The 16,627-nt window shown below is 47.4% G+C and overlaps 4 protein-coding genes across 4 annotated transcripts; 2 read left to right on the top strand and 2 right to left on the bottom strand.

Annotated features, from left to right (window-relative positions):
• Positions 1–1,231: 1,231 nt before the first annotated feature.
• ASPGLDRAFT_138200 (Zn(II)2Cys6 transcription factor) lies at positions 1,232–3,722 on the bottom strand (the record flags this gene model as incomplete). The annotated part of the gene is made up of 8 exons (XM_022541593.1): positions 1,232–1,773; positions 1,840–2,020; positions 2,083–2,258; positions 2,287–2,575; positions 2,624–3,171; positions 3,229–3,454; positions 3,479–3,617; positions 3,670–3,722. The coding sequence occupies 8 exons, from the start codon at positions 3,720–3,722 to the stop codon at positions 1,232–1,234; spliced, it is 2,154 nt and encodes a 717-aa protein (XP_022395484.1).
• An 898-nt stretch (positions 3,723–4,620) lies between these two features.
• ASPGLDRAFT_62283 (NAD-dependent succinate-semialdehyde dehydrogenase) lies at positions 4,621–6,578 on the top strand. Its single transcript, XM_022548522.1, has 2 exons — positions 4,621–6,271; positions 6,326–6,578. Exons 1-2 carry the CDS (start codon positions 4,905–4,907, stop codon positions 6,444–6,446), a joined length of 1,488 nt encoding a protein of 495 aa, XP_022395483.1. The 5' UTR covers positions 4,621–4,904; the 3' UTR covers positions 6,447–6,578.
• A 7-nt stretch (positions 6,579–6,585) lies between these two features.
• On the top strand, positions 6,586–7,328 carry ASPGLDRAFT_86283 (uncharacterized protein; the record flags this gene model as incomplete). The annotated part of the gene is made up of 1 exon (XM_022550375.1): positions 6,586–7,328. Exon 1 carries the CDS (start codon positions 6,648–6,650, stop codon positions 7,326–7,328), a length of 681 nt encoding a protein of 226 aa, XP_022395482.1. The 5' UTR covers positions 6,586–6,647.
• A 6,628-nt stretch (positions 7,329–13,956) lies between these two features.
• On the bottom strand, positions 13,957–15,901 carry ASPGLDRAFT_40479 (putative R3H domain protein; the record flags this gene model as incomplete). The annotated part of the gene is made up of 3 exons (XM_022545226.1): positions 13,957–14,891; positions 14,951–15,494; positions 15,560–15,901. 3 exons carry the CDS (start codon positions 15,899–15,901, stop codon positions 13,957–13,959), a joined length of 1,821 nt encoding a protein of 606 aa, XP_022395481.1.
• Between the last annotated feature and the right edge of the window lie 726 nt (positions 15,902–16,627).

Here is a 16,627-nt window from a genome sequence, read left to right as displayed (position 1 = left end):
TCATATGCTTTAGATGGCTAAGCACTCATTCTTTTATCATGGTGGATATAGCCTATCCATATCACTCTTTCGTGTAATTAAAACTCCTCGCCTATAGCCTCGTGCAGTCCGGATAATTGACTCCCCATTGATAAATTTGAGGGGGACCGTAAGGACCTCCACCGGTTTGTTTCCCAGATCCAGGAGAAAATGAATGTGAACTATGACCGATTCCCAAACCCCCAGAGCCGAATGACATATGTGACCAATCGTTTGAAAGGAGCCCCGTACGCACAAGTGTTATCATACATTTGTGATGGCATTTGCCAGTTGACCGACTACAAGGCTATCTTGAACATCCTCGAACGTGCTTTTGGAGACCCGAACCGAGTTCGGAATGCCCGCAATGAACTCTTCCGCCTGCGACAAGGGAATAAGGGGTTTAGTGTATTCTTCGCTGAATTCCAACGTCTGGCCTTAGAAGGAGAAATGCCAGAGACTGCCCTGCCAACCCTGCTGTAGCAAGCTATCAACCGGGAACTACGGAACATGCTGCTGCACCACGAGTCTCCAAGTGGAGACCATCACCAACTCGCTAGTTTCTTGCAGAATCCAGAGAATCGACGCTTTCAGTATAAAAATACCCCTGTTCATCGAAGCTATGCTACTGTGTCTAGACCTACAGTTGCTGCCCCTGCTAGTAGACCTAGTGGGCTTATACAATATCCTGCAACCCCAAAGGCCTCAGCCCCAGTTGAAACTGTGAAGCCCCACCCTGACGCTATGAATCTTTCTCTCACCCGGCGTACACCTCTCGACCACCAGGGCCCTTCTCGCCAGGAGAGGGGCGAGTGCTTCCGTTGTGGTTCAAAGGAGTACCTGGTTCGTAACTGTCCGCACCCAGACACCCCGTCCCATGGGAGTTCAGGCAAGTTGATCGAGGATAGCCCCGACTCCATCAAGTCGGGTGATCTTGCCTTGCTCAAAAGGCTTCCCTCTGAGTCGATGGTCGTTGAGAAATTTTCTGACTATGCATCTCTTGCTCGTGTAATCGTGCGTGACCAGAATCTGACCATTGGGTTAGGAATGATGACAGCAGTCGAAGAGACAAATTAGGGGACCTGAAAGAGCTCATATGTTGTTATTGTTTGGTTTGACATTCTGGATTAGCATCTCATGTATTTACTGGACTTTGTAAAATCGAGCCCTTCAAAGACTACAAGGAATAAACCATTGTATGTTCAAAGACACATCATCCTCCCCAGCCCTGTCCTGGATCCAGAATCCCGAAATTATCATCAATGCCGTCTACAATCGAAAAAAACTCATAAGATGATATCCCAATACTCTCGAGAAACTCGAGATCGCTGTTATCCTGCGGAAGCAGGCCCGACGGTGATTGAGAATCCCCGGGCATGCAGTGTGTGGCTGTCTGAAGATCAGTTGCAATTGCAGTTGCGAGATCTTCCCATCCTTGATTACCATTATCATTGTTGTTGTTATAGCCAGTGCTGGTGCTCACGACACTCTGTTCAGGACTGGACAGCGTCAAAGTTTGAAGACCTTGCTGCTCAATCCGCGTGGCCAGCTGCTGGAAAAGAGATTCAATTTGGGTTAACTCCGTCTTCCGTACTTCAGCCAACTTGTTCCCTTTGCAGATCATCTCATCCAGTATTGAGTGTGCATTATGACTACCCGCCTCGCCATCGGCAACCCGTGGGAAGAGCGTCCTTGTCATTGTTAGGTATATAGCGGCGCCGTATGTAAACTCCAGCTCAAATGGTAGGAATACCTCTGGACGGGTTAGACTCCTTCACTTTACCAGCATGACGAGAAGAGGAAGAGAAATAAATGACGCACCGAGAAGACTATCCTCATCCGAGAGTATCTGAAGTGTTTTGACTGCTGATTTTATCCCGGTGTTAATCAACGCCTTGGTCGGAGCCAGGAAACTCTGCCAATCTTCTTCTCCATGATCCAATTTCTCGAGTCTTTCCTTTAGAATTGATAGGAGAAGGGGTCGCGTGGCGACAATGACACACTGAGCCGAGTATATCGTTAGCATGATGGAAAGTAAGATTGCTACAATGATTATTTGCGAACCTGGTGATACGACAAAGTAATATGGCGCGTTCCTCTAGGCATGGCTTCCACTGAGTTCTGGAACTTGAGATGAATAATCTTCTCAATTTCCTGGGCGTGGCTAGCCATTGTATGCAGGATAGATCGTGTCTGTTCCAGGAATATTCCCAGCTGTGTTCTTTCGGTCTTGTATATTGCTGAAAAGTAAATAGTCAGACATGTCACGATATAAAGGAATAATAGTCAACTCACTCGCCAGAATCGTCGAGAGCATTCGTGAGAGCTTGACTTGAAGGCTGAGAGTTGTATCTTGTTGCGATGGATTGACTAGAGTAGTTATATCACAATCGTGCGTTGTCATTGGAATTCCAACAGAGGACGAGAAATGTCGATCCATAATGTATAAAGTCCACCAAAGATTTCGGCATCTTGTCAAGGTTCTTAAACCAAGTTCTTCCTCGGGTAACTGAGTGTGCAATCCTCCCAGTTGCGCTATGCGTATTGCTTGGCCAACCTGAGCAGAACCATTAGCTAAAGAGCTAGACAGGAGCGTATTACTTACATAGACATGCGCCGACTCCCTGTGATCGATCGAATACCGGTATAACCCCATCATGGCCAGAACCTCAATAGCCAGCAAGCTATCCTTCCACAAAGATGCAAGGTCCGGCATCAGGGATGTCGCGCGAACGAAGAACTTTGACCCAGGAGGATCATTGGTACCTCTTGATCGTGACAAAAACGCGTTTCCAAATGCCAAAACGAGTAGAAATTGTACAAACCATAAGCGACATTCGCTTGCTTTCGCCACTGCATCACCCTGGTAAAACTCCCGTACATGGCTCACAAATGCCTCTTCATCGTCGAAGAATCTATAGATTTGTCCGAGATGAAACTTAACTGTGTTGAATAGATAGAGAGCCTGGTCGATTGATGGTAGACCACTAATATCCGGAGGGTCATTTGGGGCAGTATCTCGCCATTGCGGAGCATATACGTCGCCTTCTAGAAGACCGGGACTGCTGTTGAGAGGTTCAAGATTAAGTTTCTCTGTTATCATAACCTTGAGCCGTGCAGTGAGCGACCATAGAGAAGAGGGAGCAAGCCAAACTATATAACATTGTTAGCTTTAAAATTAAAACTAGAGAACCATCACCATTGCCTCACTCCAATTGCGCTTGCTTCCACAAGCATCTTTAAGGATTCTCGAAGGAAGGCTAAAAGGACTTGTCCAGATACTCCTTGTATGATCAATCGGCTGATGCTGTGATAATTCCGCCGGAGGACATACATCCTCTGGAAAGGTACTCTCAGATGGGGTCCTAACTGCAAATGTATGCTGTTGCTGCTGAAGTCTAGCCTGGGCCTGTAGTTTCTGGAAATATCTAGCTTCCTGTTAGTTCTATATCAATATGACCGGACGACTGACAAACCTCTCTGCTACCATGACATTGCTCCCGGTTTCCACAAACCGGCACCTCATGACTCGTCGCCGACAATTGGTACATGGTTCCTCACCAGAACACTTGATCTTACTCTGCCGGCAAGCAACGCATCTGTGATATGTTATCAGTTTGGGCCCGATCCATGAAAATCGGGGTAATTTACGCGTTTTGCGTCCTTTTAAGCTTGCGAGGAGTTACTTTGAAGTTCGTTGACATATTCAAATGAATCGTTTAGCATGGCTTCTTGCTCCGTGGATTACGGCGCCGTAGTGGATTGGTCTGTATTGTGCCATGTCAAGAGTAAGAGCATCGCCATCCCGGAACGTCATGTGCATACCCCGCACATAGCACTAGTATCAGAGCCTTGTGGAGACTCGCATTTGATAAACAAAAAGGGAAAGATCGCGCATTGCTTATCAGAGTGATAAACATAAGGACGAGTACGAGGTGTTAGTACTGATCATTTTTAGTAGCGCAAATGGAGGGGCTGGGTAATATCACAGTTGCAAAAGACATGGATCCGTAATAAATAAGGCCGATCATAGGGTGCTTAATCTAAATAAAGAAGACGCTTTGTTCTCATTTCAGAAGCACAATGGCACGTTTGTTTATACCTCTTCCTTCTGGGCTTTGGGCTCCTTTATCAGGTCCGGTCGAGCATATTCGATCGAATCTAACTTGCAGAGCCCCGAAAACTAAATGATCAGAACTGCTATAAAAGAAGCCCTCGACTTGTCCGATCCATGTCGTTCATCAGCTGAAGACCATCGGCAACCTCAATCCTTTTCTGCGGAGGCTGCTCGGAACCATACCATTGTGCATTTGATCGGAGCACATATCTTTCGGCCACATACATGTGGTTTTCGGGATCCATCTTGGGTCAGGATGTACAGCCTTATAATCGGAATCGGTAGGATTGAGCCGGATCCGAGATTGTATGGCACAGACGCTATACTCTTTACCCGATTGCTGTTATCTTTATCTATGCATCAGCTTCATTAGTACTGGCAGTCTGGTTTGAAATACCGATTGACCGTATGCAGTACTCTGCAGCTGCATCTTACCCCGCATTACTCTGAATGCAGACAACCCCGCGCCATCTTACCTCCCACTGGCCGGCAATAAGCATAATGTATTTCATGTTGGAGAGAGGATCGGGTGTCTTCCTAGTCCTTTATTTTGCGGGGAAGCTCATTTCGGGGGCTGCTATTGGTGATCAATGTCCAACCTTTTTTTCGAGAATAGGTGTAATGGAATCGGGAAAGTATCGGAGTGACTTTCTTCTTTGGCATCCCGAGAATGAAGGGACATCTGGAATTTGTCAATGTATTAATATGAAGCTTTTCTTCGACAACCATCCCTCTCTGTGAATAATATTTCACCTTTTGAATCACAAACATGGCGCCATCCTTTGCATCTACCTTGAAAGACCCGAGTCTCTTCGTTGAGAAATCCTATATCGACGGTCAGTGGATATCATCTACATCAACATTCGACGTCACGAACCCGGCCACAGAGACCCGCATCGGAACATGCCCCGAATCGACCATCGATGATCTAAACCACGCAATCCGCGCAGCATCCAATGCCTTCCCAACTTGGCGAGCATTCTCAGGCCGCCAACGCGGACGCATCCTCCGAAAGCTTTTCGACCTCCTAGTCGAAAACAAGGTCGACCTTGGCCGGATTATCACAGCGGAGAACGGAAAAGCAAAAGCAGACGCAGAAGGCGAGGTTCTTTTCTCAGCCAGCTTTTTCGAGTGGTTTGCAGAAGAGGCTCCCCGGGTTTATGGAGATGTTATTCCGCACAGCAATTCAACTAGCCGGACGCATGTTATCAAGCAGCCTGTTGGTGTTTGTGGATTGATTACGCCTTGGAATTTTCCTATGGCGATGGGTGCGAGGAAGGTGGCGGCTGCGCTGGCGGCGGGTTGTACAGTGGTTCTCAAGTCGGATGGACTTACACCGATTTCTTTGAATGCGATGGCCGTGCTGGGGGAGCGTGCGGGTATACCAAAGGGTGTGCTGAATGTTGTGACTGCACTAAATAATACGCCGCAGCTTGGTTTGGCACTTTGCCAGTCAGACACCGTTAAGAAGATATCTTTTACCGGGTCCACAAGAGTTGGCAAGCTCCTAATGCAGCAGTCCAGCAACACATTGAAGAAGTTGAGTCTTGAGCTGGGAGGTAATGCCCCATTCATTGTATTCGATGATGCGGATCTGGAGATCGCGGCTTCCAGTGCCCTTGCCAGCAAATTCAAGGTAACTGGCCAGACGTGCGTGTGCGCAAACAGGATCTATGTGCAGGAAGGCATCTATGATCGTTTCTGCCAGAGGCTAGTCGAAGAGGTCAAGAAGTTCCATGTCGGTAATGGCGCCGAGGATACCGTCACTCATGGACCCATGACGAATGGGGTGAGCAAAGTCAAGGAGCACATTCAAGATGCTGTGAGCAAAAACGCGAAAGTCCTTCTTGGAGGAAGCCAGCTATCGGCACTTGGGAAAAACTTTCACGAACTCACCATCTTGGCCGATGTCGACGACTCCATGAAAATAAGCACTGAGGAGACCTTTGGCCCTATTGCGGCATTGTACAAATTTTCAACCGAAGACGAAGTTATCAGTAAGGCCAACAACTGCGACGTTGGCCTCGCATCCTATGTCATGACGACTGATTTGGCTCGATCGCATCGGGTCACCGAGAGGCTGCAATTCGGAATGGTTGCGCTCAACACGGGTGTGATTTCAGATGCTGCAGCTCCGTAAGTTTTATATTACCCAAACCCTCGAGTTGAGTAGACTGACATGTTCTGTAGATTTGGAGGAGTCAAACATTCCGGCATGGGTCGAGAGGGTAGCAAGTATGGTCTGGATGAATATGTCAATATCAAAATGGTTGTTACAGGCGGCATCAATACCGTGTACACGCGGTTGTAAATAGATAGATAATTTGCCTTCTGGCCTGAGGCAATTGCAGTAAAATTAATTTGAGGCTCACGACAGATCTATGACGGCCTACAAGTGCCTGACAGGCTAGGCAAAGATAGAATAATAAAAAAAAATCAAAACCTTTTATCTTTCTTCCTTTCTACCCCACTCCTGTACACACTCACTCTCCGGTCTGAGCTAGCCAACAAGATGAACATCATTTCAACCATCGTCGGCACACTTTGTGCCGTGATCTTGGGAGTGGCTTTTACGGTTTTCCACAAGCAAACACGGCAGACGCTTCTCGTCCCAATGGAGCTTTATCTATACCGACAAAATTCCACCTACCGATTGACAATAGTACGAGCTCTCCACCGATATCTGACTCCCCCGGCGGAAAAGAAACGACAAACAGAACTCATCAGGTCTCGGGATGCAAACCTTCGCCGGCTCAGAGTCACTGCGCAGAGAGAACTCTGGCTCCTGGAAAACAAGTCAATAATGGAGACAAGAAAAGCACAGGCCGGCGGTACCTTGAGTAAAGACGACGAGGCCTTGGTGAAAAAAGATAACAGAAGGCTTCAAGAGGTCAGAGTAGCTTTCGACGAAATTGCACGGAAAAACCTTGAAATAGACGCACAATGGATTTCGGGTTCCTGGACTCTCGAAGTTTCAGAGAGATCGCGGGAGGCAGAATGGGAACGGGATCAGACGTTCTGTAAAAATGGATTTGGCTGCTGCGCGCGCGATTGTGGGTGCTGTACACGGCCCCGTAAAAGCTGTGATGGACAGCTCCAGGAGTTGTTTTCTGACATGAAGATACACTGTACGGATAACTGCGGCTGTTGTATGCGGTGGAGGAACGCCTATCAGTCTGAGAAGGAGGATTAGAGCCGCCGCGGCTAGGTCTTTGTGTTTTGCTTTATGGTTTCTTGATTCGGCCTGGATGAAACAGATTGCTTATCCTTCGTCATGCTGCGATTATATACGCTTAATTTTTCGGGTAGTGCATAGCTACCCATCTCTCATGATCATGCACCATTTTACTGGCCGTAATATTTTTATCGAATAACTACAAACCGCTTAATCAGATTTTTCTCTTCTAGAGAGTGGGGGAGACTGTAGAGTGAATAGACGGGACTATCAGCAATATTGGTGAATGCAAACCTTTGCCCTCCAACAACTCTCTTCTCATCCACACGGTATTCTTTCCCAACTCTCATCAAACACCCTGCAATTTTCAATACTTAATCTCCGGTAGTCTCCTTTGAGGTGAGGAGCTCGAGCTATCCAGAAATATTTCTGGTTTCCCGCTCACACTGCTCCATCAGACAAAAAGACGATATCCTGACGGAATGGACGAGAACTGAAAAGCATTGTGCAAATAGCCATACACAAGTGGCTGAATCAATTGGTCAGACTATGATAACCTCTCTGGTGATGTACAAGGACGAATAATCAGATCTTGAACACCCCGAATTCGGCACTCGACGTCGAGGTTTATTTTCGGTTTCCACCCTACCTAAAGACACATGACCTTTTATCCTGCCACCATAGACTCGACGCTCACATGTTGCACAACCACCATGGACAGTACGTATGTCCCAATCTTTATTGGCATAAACGCAGGTTCTCTGTGATTCCTTTCCACGAGTTACCACCAGCTCAGACGTGCTGTGTCTCCCTTCTTCTGCAATAGAAGTTAGTACAAGTCCCGCGAGCTTCCCAACAATGAGTTTTAAGCGTGAATCTCTAAATATACGGCACTGTTGCCGTAGAGCAGTACAAAGCAGAGACATTTGGGGATATGGCACTCATCCTGATCCCACCTATAACACAGTCACAAAACTCGTGATTCTGGGCAACGCGAGAGACAAAACGTTTCAAGATACGCACAGGTTCATCCAGACAATTCTGCAAATTTGTGACGAGCACGAGGCGTCCGTTGTGTTCATCGAGGACAAATCCGGTTGCGCGAAGACCTCCTATTGCAGAATGCCATATTTGGCGGGATAGACGGCGTTCCTGATAGACGCTAAAATATTGCGTCCTCTCTCTAATTATGGGGACAATGAGCCGAGAGTTGGTATAAATATGCCTTCTCATGCGGAACATTTCTTGAATCTAGATAGCACCGCGGCATCGATATTGCAAAATGCATGATCTGCCATCCTTATGGGGTCGTAGTCGTGTTCGAGAGTCGGAATGAAGAGAGACATGGAGCTATTCTAAACAGTCCAAACACTGACCAACGCCTTGAACAGCCGATTGTTTGAGAAAAACTGATTGGTTTTTGACATTGTGAATCACAAAACAACCTATGAAGAGGCTACATTTGAACCCATCTAACAAGGGTTGGGCTTTGGTTAGCGACATACCCTAGGATTGGCGATATACTTCAGTTAACATACCGACGAAAGCCCCATGTTCCCCGTCGTTCTGTGGCTTCAATTTCACATTTACAACGTCATATCAAATCTGGCTGTGGAAAATATCAAAGCATATTTCGACTTCTAATAGACAAGGTAACGAATCAGATTTCCTCTACCGGAACGATATGCGTTATATCGACCTCAAATATCTTTTTGGTAACAGTCTTTCTTTCTGCCAACAATTAGAACTGCTCAGAGCAAGGAAGCACCGAGAGCAGCTTATGTGCCATTGAGGCAAAACAGCGTGCCGCAGCTCCTGGCCATGGGTAAGTCATTCTTGTCTCCTTTTCATACGAACTTCCTGGTTCCTGACTGCATACAGCACTAGTTAATTTAATCAAGTGAAAAGACCAAAAGAATAACCATGGAATCTGATGGATGGATGTTCCAGTTCATGTTCTGAATGATAACAATATTGGACGAAACCAGCGCATTGTATGCAATGCGAAATGCGCCGGTTCTGGATAGCATTTGTCCTAGAGCCTCTCGTGGCATTAGCTAAGGCTAGGCGAATCGCGCTCTTCCGCTTTTACTTCCAAAAGAACTTCACGGAAGCATCACTGATGTCGCCTTCATACAGCGTTGGCGCTGGTCGCATTGCATATCGAACAATGGCCCAGCTGAAGCTGACACGACAAGTAGTCATTTAACCAAATACATGCCAATTAAGGCCCGCACATGACCATTACTGCTCTCCCATCACCTCTCCCCTAGCCCCACTGAATTCCAACTTTGAAATAGTGGTTGTCGCGAATTCTTACGAGGGAAATCGATAATGCCATGAGGCATGTTTCATCCTGAATCTTTAGACCCGGCGACTGACCGACCCACAGATTGATGGGCGTACGGATAAAGTTGAAAGAAAAAAAAGAAAAAAAGAAGAAAAACAACAACTTGGCGAGTCCTAGTTGACCACTCGTCGAGTGACCATGCTTCACTTGATACATACGATAGCTCTTAGGGCCTATATTTTCGACGGAAAGCTCATCAAGAGCAACTTGCAGTTAAGAAGCGCATTTTTCGAGAGGAGATTCAGGGCAACAGGTACCCAAGATACCCAAGAAGCACTACCAAAGTTCGCACGTGCGACACACTTCGGAAACCAACAGCGTTGGTTTTATATCCTTGGAATTGAATCTGTTGCTCCTTATTAATAAGCCCAGTTCAAGGAGGACACTTCATGCACAGGGTAGTGCAATACTCCACATAAACTGGGAAGCATGGAAAGAATCCGAACAAGCTAGCAAGGAGAGCCATAAATATAGGCGTTGTCTATATTGTAATGAAACATGCCTTCGAAAAAAAAAAACATCCCAGAGCCAGGAAAATCCATCAACGTTGAAAGGAAACTGTGACCATATTGAAGCCATACAACCCAACCGAGTTCCACATTACAAAATAAGATAACGAAGGACAGAAAATGTGTGAAGGATCCTGAAGACTGTAAGGTGACAATAGTTTTCAAGAGCGGGACAGATATCAAACGCGAAAGGAACGGGGTGTATGTATGTATGTATGTATATTTCATTCACGCATCTGTCAGCCATATGGGCCGATTGGCGGCAGGTCAATGTAGGTGGCTGGGCATGGCCACAAGTTTTTATATATGTACAGGATATAGAGCCCGTGAACTTCTGACCTGATTCGGCAGACTGTCTCGTTGTTAATATACAGATACAAAAGCCACTTCCTTACACCACATATAGGGCTCGTCCCTAATTACAGATACACATTTCAAACACAGGCCAAGAGATAATAAGTATACTGCAATATCCTTGGGCCATATCAGTACATGACTTTGTCTGTATTCCCCTCCCATCCAGGCTCAGGCCCCCCTACTAGAGGTGTAGGGTACGACGAGCATCCGTGGTAAATGATGGCCGGTGTAGGATTCGAACCTCGGTCACTCCATTGAACTCTTAAATTTTAGTAAGGGAGCCCCTCAGACCCTACTGTCCAATGAGAGCTACTGTAGTGACCACCCAGATGGCGCTCTACCACTTGCGCCATCCCGGCAAGGAACGGGGTATCGCGTATATATACGACCGGTGACGAGCTAAATGCAGTTAGAGAGGAAGCTCTCCCATGTGCGAGGTACGCCAAAGATGGGCAGGGTCTTCGACACTCGGTGGAATTGTTGAGCTATTTTTCGAGACTGACAAAGAAGCGAAAGCCATATGGCGTTTCCTGTTTCCATTGAATATTTGCGTCTGGGGAACAATACATCAGCAGTACCTGGTCCAGACGTATCATGGCGTGACCGAGTACCCACGATTCTTCTAGTTTCGCTCATCACAGCGTCCAGCAGGGCATCAGCGTGCCCGACACATTCGGGGGCCTGAATATTGGCTACATTTTGAACGACAGTGAACAATCTATTGTTGCTAGTCTCGGGAGCGGTCATTCTACCAGAAAGGAGGTCTACCATGGCCTGACCTTGCTGCTCTGGGTTTGAAGCCCAGGATGCATGGCCATGAGTGCATTATAACCGTTACGCATGCTTCAGTAAGCTCCTCTAAGGCAATTGTTCTCTGACTGGATCAACAAAGCCAAGGAGATGCTTGCCTACTTCCACATTTCCACCATCCAGCGCAGGTCTGGAATTCTACCTGCTCGAAAGGTAGCTTTGGTCAGCGACAACTAGTTACTTGGTAAGTCATCACTTTTGAGAAGATTAGATGTAGGCTAATGTTGTGATAAACAGATTGGTGTGCTTGAAATTACATACGGCAACACGAGAGAAGATGCACAATATCCAACCGGATATTCTCATGACCTGTCACTGATTTATGGTAGTGGAGGTATAACCCAAAAATCCACTCTGCAGCCACACGTAAAGTCAAGATAAACCGGAAGCAGGAAGCGTTCCTGTATCTCGACGCAAACAACATGAGCCAACGGAGCAATCAAACACAGATCGAAATAGGACTCAAGAAGCGGTGCGATCTATAAAATCCGGTGACCTACACATTCGGTAGTGGGCTACGCTGTCCTGTCACAAAATGCGGCTAAAGAGGGAGGACTCTTATATACGATCATCGCCGTACACCAGATCCTTAGGGTCCTCGACACTCGGCTGATTGATGGAGGTACTTTTCAAAAGCAACAATAGAAACCCATGGCGTCTCATGCTTCCATTGCATCTTTGCACTCCAGGCATACTGACACCAGTTAGGGGCTCCTGATCTAGAGATATCACGTCGCCTAGTTCCAACCGTTTTCTTCACTTTGCTAATTACAGCGTCTCGCAGTGGAAGCATATCCCGTTACAACTAACATTGCAACTCTGCAGTTACACGCAAGTTGGAGATAAATGGAAGAAAAAAGCATCCCTGTACCACAACACAAACGATATGACATTACCGCCATGTCACAAAACCAAGCACGGATTGAATCTAGCCTGAAGAAGTGGTCAGATCTCTATCGAAAAGACAAGAAATTCAGAAGGAGAGGTTTCGACGAACCCGGTTCCTCTCATAAGACTTACTAGATTGTAATACCGAGAACCCTCCCACCGACCCAACGTGTCCGGTGCTGCGTTGGTTGCTAAATGCTTGAAAAGCCAGTTAACTCCCGGACACGAACTGGAGCAGTGCTGACATCGTCTCCTCTGTGGCACCTGGTACAGCCACTGACCCCTCCTCATCCACTGTGTCAGTTCAAGTACTATACTTGGTTTGAGCGATGTCGGGACCTCCTCCTCCACTGGACCTAGGATGCTGGCCGTGTTATTGTGGGTACGGGGAGGGATTTGAGGATGAAATGAGGAGAATGTCAAGACAATGCACAATGCGTGTTCCCTTTCCATGGATGAGTGCTCAGTGCTTGTGCAGTTTGGACGTTATATGGGATACTTGTGGATTGAGGCTGAGGGATGGCATACCCTAAAACAAAGCGATGTCGTTCATACAGCGAAGTCTATCAAGGAGGACGAGGATCGAATAAGCGTGCTTATCGTCAACTCGGATTGGATTCTAAACATAAATAATACTAGACCTTTCCGAACAGAAGGCTGTCGAAATAGGGTCCGAAAGAGAATCGAAGAAAGAAACAAACGAAGATGAAAAGGAAATCAGGATAAAATGGTTACTGGTTGTCGTACAGGCCGATTCGGATGTTTATAACAGCGTTGATGTATTCGCTCAGACACTACGGAGGAAGACGTACCAAGAATCATTATTATTGCATTGGACCAGTAATCACGAAATGGAAAGACATTGGATACATCCACCCGAACAATCATCTACAGGAATGAGAAAACTCATCCTGCAAAGACCCGGGAAATCCATGAGGCAATTAAGAGTACAGGTTTATAAATGGACACACAGAGACAGACACAAAACAAGAAAGCAAAATGAAGAAATGCAAATCGGCCCCATACACAAAGAAAAAAAGAAGATAAAATAGACGAAAGATAAATATGCAAAAGAATAAATGCTGTATGTCATCTCGGCCATTGTCACAAGCACATCAGGGGAAAGCGACCAACAACCGTTTCTTTTTTTGTCGTATATCCTTGCAGCAGCAGTTGGTTCCCCATGTAATCGATAGTAAATGGGACGTTTCAGCATGCAAAGGCGCCTGCGTCTCAGAAGAAAAACAAATTGCAAGAAGAGCGTTTCTGCGGTTGTTGAATTAGAAGATTTTTTGGTTGTTTTCTGGGATGTTTTGGTTTCGCAATGAACAGAAAGAAGAAAAAAGAAAGAGGAAAAAAAAACGAGTCAATCCAAACAGCGTGTCTGCTGGGCTGCCCCAGGGATATGAAAAGAAATGAAGAAAAGATTCACGTCTAAAACTTGGCTAGATCAGAGGACAAATAAATAGTAATAAGGTCTTTCTTTTTGGTCGGCTCTCTTGATTGTCATCTCGTCATCCCTTCATCGAATCGTAAGCCAGTAATCGCAAAACAGGATCAGGCCTCATGATATAAAGCGTCAAATGGGTCGTTTTGCGGCGAAAAGAAAAAAAGAAGCAATTCTGACAAGTCCCGTTAATCGGTTCGAACGTCGGAAACAATCGATTAAAAACAGAGAAAACAAAAAAACGTATAGGGCGTGCATGCGTGCGTTGCTTTTTTTCCTTTCGGTTTATTCGACAATGATTTCCACTCCGGAGTTGGTCCGCAACTCGTCGCTGGCCCGGGACTGATGACCGTTCTGACGTCCAAAACCGGGACCCTTTTCAGGGGTGGGGCCTCTAGGCTGCCGGATGGGCATGCGCTCCTGCGACTGACTGTCAAATCCAAGTCCGATCGACCGATTGCTACCAATGGCGCCAGCGCTGGAAGGCTGGGACTCTGGCTGCTCCCAAGAGAACATACCCCTCAAACGTCTGGGGCTGGAATTGGCCGCACCAATTCCAGTACCCAGGGACAAGCTGCTCAAGCTGTTGACCAACAGGCTGTCGTCCCGCTGCATACCCAGAGAAGAACCGGAGGGCGCAGGGGTAAGGGTCGGGGTGTTGGAGGCACCGCTAGTGGCACCGTCATACTGCGGAAGGCGCGCGCCGTTGGTTTGCAAGGCAGCGGGGAAGCTGGCCGATGAAGGCACGGGCGACGGGGTGTAGGAGCGCAGGTCTGCAAAGGACTTGGCGGCGCGCAGGTTCTGTGCGTTTCCAAAGTTGTTCCCTGGCGAGTCCAACACACCCAGGAATCCCGACGCCTGGCTTCGAAGGCTACCGTAGGGGGGCGGACCGTCGTTACGAGATTCGCTGAAGTCGATCGTTGCCGCGCGGTTCAATCCCCGACGGGCGGTTTCGGGGGGCTGGACGGCAGTGGGGATAGAGGACAAGGGTGGGCTCACATTCGATCCCGGCATGACCTTGAAAACCTGGACCTGGCGCTGTTCCCCAGAGCCACGCGAAGCATGGCCTAGACCCATGTTATGAGCAAGCGTGTGCACTGTGCGACGAAGAACCGGGGTCAAGTTGACGGGGAAGAGCACGCTATCACGACTGGTATCTTCCTTGAAGAGTAGGAGTTGGGAGTAGTACGAAAGCGTCATGCTATCATTGAGATCGACCTCTAAAAAGAAAGGACAGATGGTTAGTTGCAATCTTTGGCATGGACGGGGGTGAAGGTACCAAGCTTCTGACCACGCTGCGAAACTGGCGACGGAGAGGTCGCCGGAATATGAGATGTGAGGGAAGACATGGAGCTCTGAGTATGCAGCTGGGTGTTGGGCAGAGGGCGGTGCTGCTCTTCGAGTTGACCGCGACGCTCCCGCTTCTCCCGCTCGATCCGTTCACGCTCCTGGAGCGGCAGCATCTTCTTGTACTCGACCCGCAATTTCCGGCCTTGGAGTTCGAAGTGGTTGAGAACTTCGATGACGGTGGCCGTTTCTTCGGCAGAGGTGAAGTTGGCAAAGGCCAGACCACGGAAAACACCATTGTCAAAGTGGTAGTTGAAGGCATAGGGCAAGGGGAGGTTCAACTCGGTCATCAATTGCACCAACTGTTCTTTCTTGACGGCAAACGGGATGTTCTTGATGACGATAGCGGTGGGAATCAATTCGTCATCTACTTCCGAAGTTGTAGTTTCTGGGCGCAATGCACTGCTCTGGAGCGGACTGGGACCGAGACTAGAGGAAAAGGGGCTCGCGATGCCGGGTTGCTGATCCAACCAGGTCTAGAAATCGCCAGGTTAGTTATCTTGCCATCACAACACAAAAACAAGGGAATACCAAAACGTACCGTAGGAAGACCTGCTCTACCACCGCGAGCGTTAGACTTCAAACTGCTCGAGGCAGACCGGATGCCTCCCAGAGCCTGGGGGTTGGCAAACCCGTTGGGGTTCCAAGTCTGCGAACCACCCAGATCATAGCCGTAGGAGTTGTTCAGCGACGGGTTCAAGCGCTCAAGACGAGCGGTGTCGTAGCGAGCCATAGGGTCTTCGTAGAGGTTGACGGGCATAGGACCGTAGGCATCGAACTGACGCGAGGGTTGACGGTGCAAGGTCTGTGGGTGACGCTGGGAGCCGGGGGAACGGGCAGAAGGATTGTCGTGATACATATCCTGCGATTGTTGATAACTCATAACGGGCTGAAATATAGCGATTCTTCAAACACAATACACGTAACAAGAGGGGTTATATCGATATCCCGGGAGGTAGTTAGGTTGAATAGAAGGGGAAAATTGGGGGGGGGGAGGGGGGTTCAAAATCAGATCCCAATAGCGAATTCGAAGCGGAGGCTACCTAAACATAGGAGCGACCGTAATCGGAGGAGAGTCGAAGATCAATTCCCACTCCAGCGAGGGAGTTTGTATGAAAGGGAATAATGGGGGAGAGTCGGAGGAAAAGAAGAGTAGACGGTCAAGAGAGGACAACGCGCGCTGTTCACGGGGTGACGAATTGTGCGGGAATTCGACACCGGAAAAAACGGGCTCCCGACGAGAAAGTGTCCAAATATCAAATATGCCAGAACAATGCAACGGATTCGGTCATCAATAATAATATATCTCGGGTCGTGATCCTCTGCGTTATTCGTCTGGATTTTTCTTTCTTTTTTCTTTTCGTCTCTTTCCCGGAAGTGATGAAGGGAGGATTATAGGGGAGAGGGGGAGGGAAACCACGTCCCAATCAACTCGAGACTATGGCGATTGTCTCGAAGAACAATAAGTAAAAAGACAGAAGAGAAATAAAAAATAAAAAATAAATGGAAAAAAAAAAAAAAAAAAAAAAAAAAAAAAAAAAAAAGAAGAAGAAGAAGAAAGAGAAAGTTTCTTTTTGAGGACAAAACAGAGACAGAGAGGAAAAGAGGA

Source organism: Aspergillus glaucus (assembly GCF_001890805.1).
Source record: "Aspergillus glaucus CBS 516.65 unplaced genomic scaffold ASPGLscaffold_40, whole genome shotgun sequence".
In the NCBI taxonomy this organism is placed as follows: domain Eukaryota; kingdom Fungi; phylum Ascomycota; class Eurotiomycetes; order Eurotiales; family Aspergillaceae; genus Aspergillus; species Aspergillus glaucus.
The sequence above is the reverse complement of the archived record's forward strand: the minus strand, read 5'-3'. Positions and strand labels throughout refer to the sequence as shown.